The sequence below is a fragment of the Pseudophryne corroboree genome, chromosome 11 (assembly GCF_028390025.1).
Source record: "Pseudophryne corroboree isolate aPseCor3 chromosome 11, aPseCor3.hap2, whole genome shotgun sequence".
NCBI lineage: Eukaryota > Metazoa > Chordata > Amphibia > Anura > Myobatrachidae > Pseudophryne > Pseudophryne corroboree.
The window spans coordinates 19,309,510-19,326,046 of record NC_086454.1 but is presented as its reverse complement, the minus strand read 5'-3'; the positions used below and the strand labels follow the sequence as shown (position 1 = coordinate 19,326,046).

Below are 16,537 nucleotides of genomic sequence, written 5' to 3'. Positions count from 1 at the left end.
TGACGTACCGACACACCGCACACACACAGGGAATGCTCTGACTGAGGACAGGACCCCACAAAGGCTTTTGGGGAGACAGAGAGAGAGTATGCCAGCACACACCCCAGCGCTATATAACCCAGGGATTACACAGTACCTTAGTGTTTACCCAGTAGCTGCTGTTTTATATAAAATGTGCCTAAATTTATGTGCCCCCCCCTCTCTTTTTCACCTTTTTTCTACCTTGATACTGCAGGGGAGAGCCTGGGGAGCTTCTTTCCAGCGGAGCTGTGGAGAGAAAGTGGCACTGATGTGCTGAGGAAGAAGGCCCCGCCCCCTCAGCGGCGGGCTTCTGTCCCGCTTCTATGTGTAAAAAATGGCGGAGGCTCGCACATATATACAGTGCCTGGCTGTATATATGTGTTATTTTGCCAAAGGTACTCTAATTGCTGCCCAGGGCGCCCCCCCCCCCCCCCCTGCACCCTACAGTGACCGGAGTGTGCGGGTGTGCTGTGCGCTACCTTAAGTGAAGACAGGAGTCTTCTGCTGCCGATTTCGATGTCTTCTTGCTTCTGCCGGCTTCTGTACTTCTGGCTCTGTGAGGGGGACGGCGGCGCGGCTCCGGACGATCAAGGTTAGGTTCCTGTGTTCGATCCCTCTGGAGCTAATGGTGTCCAGTAGCCTAAGAAGCGCAACCTAGCCGCAGTTAGTAGGTTTGCTTCTCTCCCCTCAGTCCCACGTAGCAGAGAGTCTGTTGCCAGCAGAAGCTCTCTGAAAATAAAAAACCTAACTAAAATACTTTCTTATTAGCAAGCTCAGGAGAGCCCACTAAAAGCACCCAGCTCTGGCCGGGCACAGATTCTAACTGAGGTAGGGAGGAGGGGCATAGAGGGAGGAACCAGTGCACACAAGTAGTACTAAATCTTTCTTTAGAGTGCCCAGTCTCCTGCGGAGCCCGTCTATTCCCCATGGTCCTTACGGAGTCCCCAGCATCCACTAGGACGTTAGAGAAATATTTAGTCTGATTTCTCTATTACAGAGGTCGCAGAATGTCAGACAATCACGGTCCAGACCTCCACCTCCCAGATAAATGTCACAGGACTGGCAGAAGGCTTTACCGTATGGAATGTAACCAGTACAGATGGGACCCCGGTGCAGGCATCTGATAACAGTACTAACAACACGTCACTGATGACCTTTGTGTCCGGTACACAGTATATTATTCACTATGGAAATGCCTCCGTCAGCTGCTGCTGGAACGTCACCACCAGTAAGTTTGGGAGCATTGGGGGGGGTCATAAACTGGCGCGTTCCGTCATTGCTCCTCTATATGTATAGTGTATATCCCCAAAATGTTCTTGGCCTCCGGAACTTCCTAAATGGAGAAGTGCCAACTTGTTTTAAATTTTGTTGCCTAGTTTATTTTCACCTGTGTTTCTGGTCTGTACGGAATGTTCCAGACACAGACTAGGTTCTTGTTTAGTGATATCTCCAAAAGATTCAAGGGGCTGTTCATTCCTACCTGCTATACTAGGAAAGATTAGTATATGCTGAAAAGGAGGCATGATGGACTTCCAAACAAAATTTACAGAATTTAAAAGAGAATAATTATCCTGCTCAGCTGGTGTTATAGGTTGAAGCAAACGAGTTACATCAAATTAGAGATGCAAGTAAATGTTTAAATGGAACAGTAAACAAAAAAATGTACATGAACAAAAAATGTCTTACGTCTACAAGGGTATAGCACCCCTTCCTCACACAGGAAGTTGCCAAAACACCAAACTACTCCCTCATCATTTCCCGGCTAGATTACTGCAATCTCCTGCTTTCTGGTCTTCTCCACATTCAGATCTCCCCCTAAAATACATCCTAAATACTGTGGAGAGAATGATCACTCTGGCTTGTCATTGCCCGTCCACTACACCACTCCATCGACTGTCTCCCCAATCCCTCCAAGATCCAATTCAGGCTCTGCAGCCTCACTTTCAAGAGGCCCTCACCATCAAAACCCTCATCTCCTCATACGTGCTGTATCTGAGCATGTCCCAAAATACATCTACTCCCACTCTCTCTGACCTTCCTCAAAACTATTTCTATCTTCCTCTCTAGTAAACACCTTACACTCCTGTACCTACAAGTTCCCTCCTGCTGCTCCTCACTTGTGGAAACACCAAAACCTACCCCACTTGACCAAGATCTCTCCCAGCCTCACTTCTTCAAGCAATCTCTCAAAGCCCATCTCTTATATGCCACTTTCCTCTGAAACTCAGTTTCCTCCACCACAAAATTTGTTTTTTAAGGGTGTTTTTCTTACAGTGTGGTTCAAACCATGCTGAAGGCTAGGAAGCCAGTTTTATACAGAAAATATCATTGGGTGTGAGCAGAGGGAGATACCTAAATCGTACTTTCGGCTTTTGCCTTAGATTCATGAAGATCCAGGTCTTGCTACAGTTAGTTTTGTTTTACAAAATGCTGGCAATTATCCCGCAGTTCCAGACATCCCTCTAAGGAGTTCTGCACATCCAGCTTCCATACATTTTCCCATGGTCTCCCTGGTGCTCATCCCTATGCAATATATGTTCCCCAAGTCTTTACTGTGGAACGCTGTTTCATCCTTGCTGTTTCCACAGTTTGAAGGGTTTTGTAATTGGGGCTCTTTTCTGCAGGTCTCCTGTCCTTGTGTTCCACAAGGACAGGGACATTGTCAGGAATATGCCTTATTTGCAACCCAAGGTGGTCTCCAAGTCTGTTGGATAGACAAACTCTTTGGGGTCTATTCATGAAGCAGTGAAAAGAGTGGAGAAGTGAGCCAGTGGAGGAGTTGGCCATGGCAACCAATCAGCTTTGAAGTAACATATAGTATATTGAGTGCATTCTATAAAATTATACATAGCAGATTGGTGGCCATGGGCAACATCTCCACTATATCCTCTGTGATCCCCCCAAAATAGCCTCCAAGTAGCCAATTGCTATGTGTATTTCTTCTATAAACCACCAGATTTACAGTACTTTGTGCTGGCAAGCCTGTTTCAGAGAATGTAAAGGCCCATTCTGATAGGTCATGGGTGCTTCATGGGAGACAAGGCATGCGGCATCTGCTATACAGTTGTGCAGCGCGACCCCTGGTCTACCATGCACAAATTGACAAAATTCTGTAGCCATGACTCCTTCACATCCAGCAATGCCAGCTTTGGGTGTATGGTGCTGAAAGCTAGCGAGGAGGGTCCCGTCCTTACAGATAGCTTTGGGACCTTCCCATTGCTCAAGAATACACAAGGATGATAGAGAAAGTGGAACTGTTGTGCTTATGTCAATCTTCTGAGTCCATGGGGGACACTGGTCACTGTCACCCTCCTTTTTTTTTTGTTCCTTTGTTTTTTATTCATTTTTGACAGTGGTTCCTCTCCTCTCCCTCGTTTCTGTCTTTTGACGTTTTTTTTTTGTTAATTACAGTAATTACATTTAATATACTGCGCTGTTATATTGATGTGTATATATGTCTGTGCTTCCTCCGTTATAGAGCCAATGTCGGTGAATTTGCTGAATACCAGCAATGTGACTTCCTCTACTGTGTCCCTGATGTGGAGTAGACCCGCTGAGTATAAGTCTACATACACCTACAGAATCCAGACAAACGTCATATCACCAGCTGCAATGATATATAATACAATAGTGACAAATGAATCAGCTACAATAGTGAATCTAACAGCAGGAGTAACGTATACATTCATGGTATATACAAGAGCTGGTGATAATGTCACTGAGTCTGTACCTGTGTCACTAACTACCTGCACAGGTGAGTACAGCAGACAGGAACATGTATACATATCAGTGAGATCTGTCCATTTATAGCTATATAATGATATTGATCTATATAGTGATTTATGAGATCATTTTCTTGAACTTTAGCAAGAATAAAATATATTATTTGGGTCACTGACCTAAAGGATCTGTATATGATGATAACATGATTTAATTTCCCTTCAGTTCCCGGACTGGCTGCCAACATCACACTCAGCAATTACATGTCGGTTAATGTTCTCGGAATCTCATGGATAAAACCATCAGGAAACGTGGACTATTATCAAGTCACTCTGACAGGAGACATAAATGTCACAGCACAAACTAATGCTACACAATGGAATATGACAGGGCTATCACCAGGCAGGGTATATACAGTCACTGTACAGACACTTAGTGGTAACTGCAGCCAGACATCCGCTGGAGTGACAGAGGCCACGTGTGAGTATGAGCGGGGTCACGTGACTTATCATGTGATCATACATAGACTCTGCACTTCTTATCCTGTTACTCTCCCTCTAACATGTGTATTCTCATTACTTGTACATAGACTGTATATGTCATCTATTAATTGTATTTCTATGTTATTACACAGATCCAACCCCACCAGGGAACGTAACCTTTACCACAGTTGGAGTAAACTTCATCACACTGTCTTGGGGAGAGCCGGCCAATATGACAGGTGTAATAAAGACATATAATATAACTTATGGGAATCCTTCATACACTTGGACTGCAGCAAGTAACACATCAAATATCACCCTTCAGAGCCTGATATCTGGGACTAATTACACCATTACTGTGGTAACAGTCGGAGCCCGGGGGTATCAGAGTTTACCCGAGAGAGGATCTATCTACACAAGTAGGTTTTCTTTTTCCTCTTGTGACATTTAGCTTAAATGATACCTAGAGATATTTAACTGATGAATTTAAAATTGAAGAAAAAATAATTTAAACATAGACTTTGTTTTAGCGTTTAATTGACAGAATTTGCGCAATGTTACAGAGTTTATATCTGCGTGGGGCTTGAGTCATCTTCGTAATTATATATATATATATATATATATATCTTATTATTGTATATTATCATGTAATTAAGCAAATCCAATGTGCATAGCCGCAGAGATGCTGATTTATAAATAATACAGACAATAAACACCAGTTCCAGTATACAATGCAATGAAGAAAGTTATTACAATGACCTGTAAGTCACTATAACAGTTACAAGGGATATAAATGAGTAGCGATATGTATCACTGTGGGGTGCACCAGCAGAATGAGTAGTAGTGATATGTATCACTGTGGGGTGCACCAGCAGAATGAGTAGTAGTGATATGTATCACTGTGAGGTGCACCAGCAGAATGAGTAGTAGTGATATGTATCACTGTGGGGTGCACCAGCAGAATGAGTTGTAGCGATATGTATCACTGTGGGGTGCACCAGCAGAATGAGTTGTAGCGATATGTATCACTGTGGGGCGCACCAGCAGAATGAGTAGTAGCGATATGTATCACTGTGAGGTGCACCAGCAGAATGAGTAGTAGTGATATGTATCACTGAGGGTTGCACCAGCAGAATGAGTAGTAATGATATGTATCACTATGAGGTGCACCAGCAGAATGAGTAGTAGTGATATGTATCACTGAGGGTTGCACCAGCAGAATGAGTAGTAATGATATGTATCACTATGAGGTGCACCAGCAGAATGAGTAGTAGTGATATGTATCACTGTGAGGTGCACCAGCAGAATGAGTAGTAGTGATATGTATCACTGTGGGGTGCATCAGCAGAATGAGTTGTAGCGATATGAATCACTGTGAGGTGCACCAGCAGAATGAGTAGTAGTGATATGTGTCACTGTGGGGTGCACCAGCAGAATGAGTAGTAGTGATATGTGTCACTGTGGTTGTGCACCAGAAGAATGAGTTGTAGCGATATGAATCACTGTGGGGTGCACCAGCAGAATGAGTAGTAGTGATATGTGTCACTGTGGGGTGCACCAGCAGAATGAGTAGTAGTGATATGTGTCACTGTGGGGTGCACCAGCAGAATGAGTAGTAGTGATATGTATCACTGTGGGGTGCACCAGCAGAATGAGTAGTAGTGATATGTATCACTGTGGGGTGCATCAGCAGAATGAGTTGTAGCGATATGAATCACTGTGAGGTGCACCAGCAGAATGAGTAGTAGTGATATGTGTCACTGTGGGGTGCACCAGCAGAATGAGTAGTAGTGATATGTATCACTGTGGTTGTGCACCAGAAGAATGAGTTGTAGCGATATGAATCACTGTGGGGTGCACCAGCAGAATGAGTAGTAGTGATATGTGTCACTGTGGGGTGCACCAGCAGAATGAGTAGTAGTGATATGTGTCACTGTGGGGTGCACCAGCAGAATGAGTAGTAGTGATATGTATCACTGTGGGGTGCACCAGCAGAATGAGTAGTAGTGATATGTATCACTGTGGGGCGCACCAGCAGAATGAGTAGTAGCGATATGTATCACTGTGGGGTGCACCAGCAGAATGAGTTGTAGCGATATGTATCACTGTGGGGTGCACCAGCAGAATGAGTTGTAGCGATATGTATCACTTTGGGGTGCACCAGCAGAATGAGTAGTAGTGATATGTATCACTGTGGGGTGCACCAGCAGAATGGGTAGTAGCGATATGTATCACTGTGGGGTGCACCAGCAGAATGAGTTGTAGCGATATGTATCACTGTGGGGTGCACCAGCAGAATGAGTTATAGCGATATGTATCACTGTGGGGTGCACCAGCAGAATGAGTAGTAGCGATATGTATCACTGTGGGGTGCACCAGCAGAATGAGTAGTAGCGATATGTATCACTGTGGGGCAGTGCCGTTTCTAGCGGCGGGCGAGCCGTGCAACCGCACGGGGCGCCCGCCGCGGCACTTTAAGTGTTATTTCCCCTCTCCTCCCTCTCTCCGAGCGCTCCTGCTCGAGGGGGCGGAGTTTCGCGAAATGACGCGTTTGCGTCATGACGCAAACGCGTCATTCCACGAAACTCCGCCCCCTCGAGCAGGAGCGCTCGGGGAGAGGGAGGAGAGAAGCCTGGAAGGAGGTGGCGGCGGCGGCCGGCGCGAGGGACGTCCGGCGGCGGGATCCGAAGAGCGGAACATGTAAGTATATCTCTCTCTCCCCCTTCCCCCCCACCACTTGACACCTGCCTGCCACACTGGGTATACCTGCCTGCCACACTGGGGATACCTGCCTGCCGCACTGGGGATACCTGCCTGCCGCACTGGGGATACCTGCCTGCCGCACTGGGGATACCTGCCTGCTGCACTGTGTAAATTGGGGACACCTGCCTGCCGCACTGTGTAAAATGGGGGCCTGCCTGCCGCACTGTGTAAAATGGGGACACCTGCCTGCCGCACTGTGTAAAATGGGGGCCTGCCTGCCGCACTGTGTAAAATGGGGACACCTGCCTGCCGCACTGTGTAAAATGGGGACACCTGCCTGCCGCACTGTGTAAAATGGGGACACCTGCCTGCCGCACTGTGTAAAATGGGGACACCTGCCTGCCGCACTGTGTAAAATGGGGGCCTGCCTGCCGCACTGTGTAAAATGGGGACACCTGCCTGCCGCACTGTGTAAAATGGGGATACCTGCCTGCCGCACTGTGTAAAATGGGGACACCTGCCTGCCGCACTGTGTAAAATGGGGACACCTGCCTGCCGCACTGTGTAAAATGGGGACACCTGCCTGCCGCACTGTGTAAAATGGGGATATCTGCCTTCCGCACTGTGTAAAATGGGGATACCTGCCTGCCACACTTTGTAAAATGGGGATACCTGCCTGCCGTGCTGTGTAAAATGGGGATACCTGCCTGCCGCGCTGTGTAAAATGGGGATACCTGCCTGCGTACTGTGTAAAATGGGGATATCTGCCTGCTGCACTGTGTAAAATGGGGATACCTGCCTGCCGCACTGTGTAAAATGGGGATACCTGCCTGCTGCACTGTGTAAATTGGGGACACCTGCCTGCCGCACTGTGTAAAATGGGGACACTTGGCTGCTGTAATGTGTAAAATGGGGACTTTTTTTATTTTTTCCCCCCTGTGGTGGGCGTGATGATATCAGATGAGGCCATGCCTTGTCGGGAGCGCGCGCGCCTCCGGCGCGCGCATACTTTTTCTTTTTATAGCTATATGGGGGGGGGGGGGACGCATTTTTTTTTTATAGCAATGGGGGGGGGGGGGGGGGGGGCGCATTTTTAAATCTCGCACTGGGAGCCAAATTGTCTAGAAACGGCCCTGCTGTGGGGTGCACCAGCAGAATGAGTAGTAGTGATATGTATCACTGTGGGGTGCACCAGCAGAGTGAGTTGTAGCGATATGTATCACTGTGGGGTGCACCAGCAGAATGAGTTGTAGCGATATGTATCACTGTGGGGTGCACCAGCAGAATGAGTTGTAGCGATATGTATCACTGTGGGGTGCACCAGCAGAATGAGTAGTAGTGATATGTATCACTGTGGGGTGCACCAGCAGAATGAGTTGTAGCGATATGTATCACTGTGGGGTGCACCAGCAGAATGAGTAGTAGTGATATGTATCACTGTGGGGTGCACCAGCAGAATGAGTAGTAGTGATATGTATCACTGTGGGGTGCACCAGCAGAATGAGTAGTAGTGATATGTATCATTGTGGGGTGCACCAGCAGAATGAGTTGTTTCTGTCCTTTGACGTTTTTTTTGTTTGTTAATTACATTTAATATACTGCGCTGTTATATTGATGTGTATATATGTCTGTGCTTCCTCCGTTATAGAGCCAATGTCAGTGATGTCACTTAGTGCCAGCAATGTGACTTCCTCTACTGTGTCCCTGATGTGGAGTAGACCCGCTGAGTATAAGTCTACATACACCTACAGAATCCAGACAAACGTCACATCACCAGCTGTAATGATATATAATACAATAGTGACAAATGAATCAGCTACAATAGTGAATCTAACAGCAGGAGTAACGTATACATTCATGGTATATACAAGAGCTGGTGATAATGTCACTGAGTCTGTACCTGTGTCACTAACTACCTGCACAGGTGAGTACAGCAGACAGGAACATGTATACATATCAGTGAGATCTGTCCATTTATAGCTATATAATGATATTGATCTATATAGTGATTTATGAGATCATTTTCTTTAACTTTAGCAAGAACAAAATATATTATTTGGGTCACTGACCTAAAGGATCTGTATATGATGATAACATGATTTAATTTCCCTTCAGTTCCCGGACTGGCTGCCAACATCACACTCAGCAATTACATGTCGGTTGATGTTCTCGGAATCTCATGGATAAAACCATCAGTAAACGTGGACTATTATCAAGTCACTCTGACAGGAGACATAAATGTCACAGCACAGACTAATGCTACACAATGGAATATGACAGGGCTATCACCAGGCAGGGTATATACAGTCACTGTACAGACACTTAGTGGTAACTGCAGCCAGACATCCGCTGGAGTGACAGAGGCCACGTGTGAGTATGAGCGGGGTCACGTGACTTATCATGTGATCATACATAGACTCTGCACTTCTTGTCCTGTTACTCTCCCTCTAACATGTGTATTCTCATTACTTGTACATAGACTGTATATGTCATCTATTAATTGTATTTCTATGTTATTACACAGATCCAACCCCACCAGGGAACGTAACCTTTACCACAGTTGGAGTAAACTTCATCACACTGTCTTGGGGAGAGCCGGCCAATATGACTGGTGTAATAAAGACATATAATATAACTTATGGGAATCCTTCATACACTTGGACTGCAGCAAGTAACACATCAAATATCACCCTTCAGAGCCTGATATCTGGGACTAATTACACCGTTACTGTGGTAACAGTCGGAGCCCGGGGGTATCAGAGTTTACCCGAGAGAGGATCTATCTACACAAGTAGGTTTTCTTTTTCCCCTTGTGACATTTAGCTTAAATGATACCTAGAGATATTTAACTGATGAATTTAAAATTGAAGAAACAATAATTTAAACATAGACTTTGTTTTAGCGTTTAATTGTCAGAATTTGCGCAATATTACAGAGCTTATATCTGCGTGGGGCTTGAGTCCTCTTCGTAATTATACTTATTATTGTATATTATCATGTAATTAAGCAAATCCAATGTGCATAGCCGCAGAGACGCTGATTTATAAATAATACAGACAATAAACACCAGTTCCAGTATACAATGCAATGAAGAAAGTTATTACAATGACCTGTAAGTCACTATAACAGTTACAAGGGATATAAATGAGTAGCGATATGTATCACTGTGGGGTGCACCAGCAGAATGAGTAGTAGTGATATGTATCACTGTGGGGTGCACCAGCAGAATGAGTTGTAGCGATATGTATCACTGTGGTAGTGCACCAGCAGAATGAGTAGTAGTGATATGTATCACTGTGGGGTGCACCAGCAGAATGAGTAGTAGCGATATGTATCACTGTGAGATGCCCCAGCAGAATGAGTAGTAGCGATATGTATCACTGAAACACCAGTAGAATGAGTTGTAGCGATATGTATCACTGTGAGGTGCACCAGCAGAATAAGTAGTAGTGATATGTATCACTGAGGGGTGCACCAGCAGAATGAGTAGTAGCGATATGTATCACTGTGAGGTGCACCAGCAGAATGAGTAGTAGTGATATGTATCACTGAGGGGTGCACCAGCAGAATGAGTTGTAGCGATATGTATCACTGTGGGGTGCACCAGCAGAATGAGTAGTAGTGATATGTATCACTGTGGGGTGCACCAGCAGAATGAGTAGTAGTGATTTGTATCACTGTGGGGTGCATCAGCAGAATGAGTAGTAGTGATATGTATCACTGAGGGGTGCACCAGCAGAATGAGTAGTAGTGATATGTATCACTGTGGGGTGCACCAGCAGAATGAGTAGTAGTGATATGTATCACTGTGGGGTGCACCAGCAGAATGAGTAGTAGTGATTTGTATCACTGTGGGGTGCATCAGCAGAATGAGTAGTAGTGATATGTATCACTGAGGGGTGCACCAGCAGAATGAGTAGTAGTGATATGTATCACTGTGGGGTGCACCAGCAGAATGAGTAGTAGTGATATGTATCACTGTGGGGTGCACCAGAAGAATGAGTTGTAGTGATATGTATCACTGTGGGGTGCACCAGCAGAATGAGTAGTAGTGATATGTATCACTGTGAGGTGCACCAGCAGAATGAGTAGTAGTGATATGTATCACTGTGGGGTGCACCAGCAGAATGAGTAGTAGTGATATGTATCACTGTGAGGTGCACCAGCAGAATGAGTAGTAGCGATATGTATCACTGTGGGGTGCACCAGCAGAATGAGTTGTAGCGATATGTATCGCTGTGGGGTGCACCAGCAGAATGAGTAGTAGTGATTTGTATCACTGTGGGGTGCATCAGCAGAATGAGTAGTAGTGATATGTATCACTGAGGGTTGCACCAGCAGAATGAGTAGTAGTGATATGTATCACTGTGAGGTGCACCAGCAGAATGAGTAGTAGCGATATGTATCACTGTGAGGTGCACCAGCAGAATGAGTAGTAGTGATATGTATCACTGTGAGGTGCACCAGCAGAATGATTAGTAGTGATATGTATCACAGTGGGGTGTACCAGCAGAATGAGTAGTAGTGATATGTATCACTGTGGGGTGCACCAGCAGAATGAGTAGTAGCGATATGTATCACTGTGGGGTGCACCAGCAGAATGAGTAGTAGTGATATGTATCACTGTGGGGTGCACCAGCAGAATGAGTAGTAGTGATATGTATCACTGTGGGGTGCACCAGCAGAATGATTAGTAGTGATATGTATCACTGTGGGGTGTACCAGCAGAATGAGTAGTAGTGATATGTATCACTGTGGGGTGCACCAGCAGAATGAGTAGTAGCGATATGTATCACTGTGGGGTGCACCAGCAGAATGAGTAGTAGTGATATGTATCACTGTGGGGTGCACCAGCAGAATGAGTAGTAGTGATATGTATCACTGTGGGGTGCACCAGCAGAATGAGTAGTAGTGATATGTATCACTGTGGGGTGCACCAGCAGAATGAGTAGTAGCGATATGTATCACTGTGAGGTGCACCAGCAGAATGAGTAGTAGTGATATGTATCACTGTGGGGTGCACCAGCAGAATGAGTAGTAGTGATATGTATCACTGTGGGGTGCACCAGCAGAATGAGTAGTAGTGATATGTATCACTGTGGGGTGCACCAGCAGAATGAGTAGTAGTGATATGTATCACTGTGAGGTGCACCAGCAGAATGAGTAGTAGTGATATGTATCACTGTGGGGTGCACCAGCAGAATGAGTAGTAGCGATATGTATCACTGTGGGGTGCACCAGCAGAATGAGTAGTAGCCATATGTATCACTGTGGTAGTGCACCAGAAGAATGAGTTGTAGCGATATGTATCACTGTGGGGTGCACCAGCAGAATGAGTAGTAGCGATATGTATCACTGTGGGGTGCACCAGCAGAATGAGTAGTAGTGATATGTATCACTGTGGGGTGCACCAGCAGAATGAGTAGTAGCGATATGTATCACTGTGGGGTGCACCAGCAGAATGAGTAGTAGCCATATGTATCACTGTGGTAGTGCACCAGCAGAATGAGTTGTAGCGATATGTATCACTGTGGGGTGCACCAGCAGAATGAGTAGTAGTGATATGTATCACTGTGGGGTGCACCAGCAGAATGAGTAGTAGCGATATGTATCACTGTGGGGTGCACCAGCAGAATGAGTAGTAGCCATATGTATCACTGTGGTAGTGCACCAGAAGAATGAGTTGTAGCGATATGTATCACTGTGGGGTGCACCAGCAGAATGAGTAGTAGTGATATGTATCACTGTGGGGTGCACCAGCAGAATGAGTAGTAGCCATATGTATCACTGTGGTAGTGCACCAGCAGAATGAGTTGTAGCGATATGTATCACTGTGGGGTGCACCAGCAGAATGAGTAGTAGTGATATGTATCACTGTGGGGTGCACCAGCAGAATGAGTAGTAGCGATATGTATCACTGTGGGGTGCACCAGCAGAATGAGTAGTAGCCATATGTATCACTGTGGTAGTGCACCAGAAGAATGAGTTGTAGCGATATGTATCACTGTGGGGTGCACCAGCAGAATGAGTAGTAGTGATATGTATCACTGTGGGGTGCACCAGCAGAATGAGTAGTAGCGATATGTATCACTGTGGGGTGCACCAGCAGAATGAGTAGTAGCGATATGTATCACTGTGGGGTGCACCAGCAGAATGAGTTGTAGCGATATGTATCACTGTGGTAGTGCACCAGAAGAATGAGTTGTAGCGATATGTATCACTGTGGGGTGCACCAGCAGAATGAGTAGTAGTGATATGTATCACTGTGGGGTGCACCAGCAGAATGAGTAGTAGTGATATGTATCACTGTGGGGTGCACCAGCAGAATGAGTAGTAGTGATATGTATCACTGTGGGGTGCACCAGCAGAATGAGTAGTAGTGATATGTATCACTGTGGAGTCCATGGGGGACACTGGTCACTGTCACCCTCCTTTTTTTTGTTCCTTTGTTTTTTATTCATTTTTGACAGTGGTTCCTCTCCTCTCCCTCGTTTCTGTCTTTTGACGGTTTTTTTTTTGTTAATTACAGTAATTACATTTAATATACTGCGCTGTTATATTGATGTGTATATATGTCTGTGCTTCCTCCGTTATAGAGCCAATGTCAGTGATGTCACTTAGTGCCAGCAATGTGACTTCCTCTTCTGTGTCCCTGATGTGGAGTAGACCCGCTGAGTATAAGTCTACATACACCTACAGAATCCAGACAAACGTCATATCACCAGCTGCAATGATATATAATACAATAGTGACAAATGAATCAGCTACAATAGTGAATCTAACAGCAGGAGTAACGTATACATTCATGGTATATACAAGAGCTGGTGATAATGTCACTGAGTCTGTACCTGTGTCACTAACTACCTGCACAGGTGAGTACAGCAGACAGGAACATGTATACATATCAGTGAGACCTGTCCATTTATAGCTATATAATGATATTGATCTATATAGTGATTTATGAGATCATTTTCTTGAACTTTAGCAAGAACAAAATATATTATTTGGGTCACTGACCTAAAGGATCTGTATATGATGATAACATGATTTAATTTCCCTTCAGTTCCCGGACTGGCTGCCAACATCACACTCAGCAATTACATGTCGGTTGATGTTCTCGGAATCTCATGGATAAAACCAGCAGGAAACGTGGAACGTTATCAAGTCACTCTGACAGGAGACATAAATGTCACAGCACAGACTAATGCTACACAATGGAATATGACAGGGCTATCACCAGGCAGGGTATATACAGTCACTGTACAGACACTTAGTGGTAACTGCAGCCAGACATCCGCTGGAGTGACAGAGGCCACGTGTGAGTATGAGCGGGGTCACGTGACTTATCATGTGATCATACATAGACTCTGCACTTCTTGTCCTGTTACTCTCCCTCTAACATGTGTATTCTCATTTACTGTTTATTGTCTCAGTTTTGTATTACTTGTACATAGACTGTATATGTCATCTATTAATTGTATTTCTATGTTATTACACAGATCCAACCCCACCAGGGAACGTAACCTTTACCACAGTTGGAGTAAACTTCATCACACTGTCTTGGGGAGAGCCGGCCAATATGACAGGTGTAATAAAGACATATAATATAACTTATGGGAATCCTTCATACACTTGGACTGCAGCAAGTAACACATCAAATATCACCCTTCAGAGCCTGATATCTGGGACTAATTACACCATTACTGTGGTAACAGTCGGAGCCCGGGGGTATCAGAGTTTACCCGAGAGAGGATCTATCTACACAAGTAGGTTTTCTTTTTCCTCTTGTGACATTTAGCTTAAATGATACCTAGAGATATTTAACTGATGAATTTAAAATTGAAGAAAAAATAATTTAAACATAGACTTTGTTTTAGCGTTTAATTGACAGAATTTGCGCAATGTTACAGAGTTTATATCTGCGTGGGGCTTGAGTCATCTTCGTAATTATATATATATATATATATATATATATATATATATCTTATTATTGTATATTATCATGTAATTAAGCAAATCCAATGTGCATAGCCGCAGAGATGCTGATTTATAAATAATACAGACAATAAACACCAGTTCCAGTATACAATGCAATGAAGAAAGTTATTACAATGACCTGTAAGTCACTATAACAGTTACAAGGGATATAAATGAGTAGCGATATGTATCACTGTGGGGTGCACCAGCAGAATGGGTAGTAGTGATATGTGTCACTGTGGGGTGCACCAGCAGAATGAGTAGTAGTGATATGTATCACTGTGAGGTGCACCAGCAGAATGAGTAGTAGTGATATGTATCACTGTGAGGTGCACCAGCAGAATGAGTAGTAGTGATATGTATCACTGTGGGGTGCACCAGCAGAATGAGTAGTAGCGATATGTATCACTGTGGGGTGCACCAGCAGAATGAGTAGTAGCGATATGTATCACTGTGGGGTGCACCAGCAGAATGAGTAGTAGCGATATGTATCACTGTGGGGTGCACCAGCAGAATGAGTTGTAGCGATATGTATCACTGTGGGGTGCACCAGCAGAATGAGTAGTAGTGATATGTATCACTGTGGGGTGCACCAGCAGAATGAGTAGTAGTGATATGTATCACTGTGGGGTGCACCAGCAGAATGAGTTGTAGCGATATGTATCACTGTGGGGTGCACCAGCAGAATGAGTAGTAGTGATATGTATCACTGTGGGGTGCACCAGCAGAATGAGTTGTAGCGATATGTATCACTGTGAGGTGCACCAGCAGAATGAGTAGTAGTGATATGTATCACTGTGGGGTGCACCAGCAGAATGAGTTGTAGCGATATGTATCACTGTGGGGTGCACCAGCAGAATGAGTAGTAGTGATATGTATCACTGTGAGGTGCACCAGCAGAATGAGTAGTAGTGATATGTATCACTGTGTGGTGCACCAGCAGAATGAGTAGTAGCGATATGTATCACTGTGGGGTGCACCAGCAGAATGAGTAGTAGCGATATGTATCACTGTGGGGCAGTGCCGTTTCTAGCGGCGGGCGAGCCGTGCAACCGCACGGGGCGCCCGCCGCGGCACTTTAAGTGTTATTTCCCCTCTCCTCCCTCTCCCCGAGCGCTCCTGCTCGAGGGGGCGGAGTTTCGCGAAATGACGCGTTTGCGTCATGACGCAAACGCGTCATTCCACGAAACTCCGCCCCCTCGAGCAGGAGCGCTCGGGGAGAGGGAGGAGAGAAGCCTGGAAGGAGGCGGCGGCGGCGGCCGGCGCGAGGGACGTCCGGCGGCGGGATCCGAAGAGCGGAACATGTAAGTATGTCTCTCTCTCCCCCTTCCCCCCCACCACTTGACACCTGCCTGCCACACTGGGTATACCTGCCTGCCACACTGGGGATACCTGCCTGCCGCACTGGGGATACCTGCCTGCCGCACTGGGGATACCTGCCTGCCGCACTGGGGATACCTGCCTGCTGCACTGTGTAAATTGGGGACACCTGCCTGCCGCACTGTGTAAAATGGGGGCCTGCCTGCCGCACTGTGTAAAATGGGGACACCTGCCTGCCGCACTGTGTAAAATGGGGGCCTGCCTGCCGCACTGTGTAAAATGGGGACACCTGCCTGCCGCACTGTGTAAAATGG

At 45.6% G+C, this 16,537-nt stretch overlaps 1 protein-coding gene across 1 annotated transcript in view; it reads left to right on the top strand.

Annotated features, from left to right (window-relative positions):
• Positions 1-1,130: 1,130 nt before the first annotated feature.
• LOC134968623 (mucin-19-like) overlaps positions 1,131-16,537 on the top strand; it is a 517,580-nt gene continuing 502,173 nt past the window's right edge. The window contains exons 1-9 of the mRNA XM_063944156.1: positions 1,131-1,249; positions 4,099-4,221; positions 4,376-4,642; positions 8,575-8,850; positions 9,042-9,296; positions 9,451-9,717; positions 13,523-13,798; positions 13,990-14,244; positions 14,426-14,692. Coding sequence (XP_063800226.1) covers positions 1,171-1,249; positions 4,099-4,221; positions 4,376-4,642; positions 8,575-8,850; positions 9,042-9,296; positions 9,451-9,717; positions 13,523-13,798; positions 13,990-14,244; positions 14,426-14,692 — 2,065 coding nt within the window. The 5' untranslated portion in view covers positions 1,131-1,170. The remainder of the gene's footprint in view (positions 1,250-4,098; positions 4,222-4,375; positions 4,643-8,574; positions 8,851-9,041; positions 9,297-9,450; positions 9,718-13,522; positions 13,799-13,989; positions 14,245-14,425; positions 14,693-16,537) is intronic.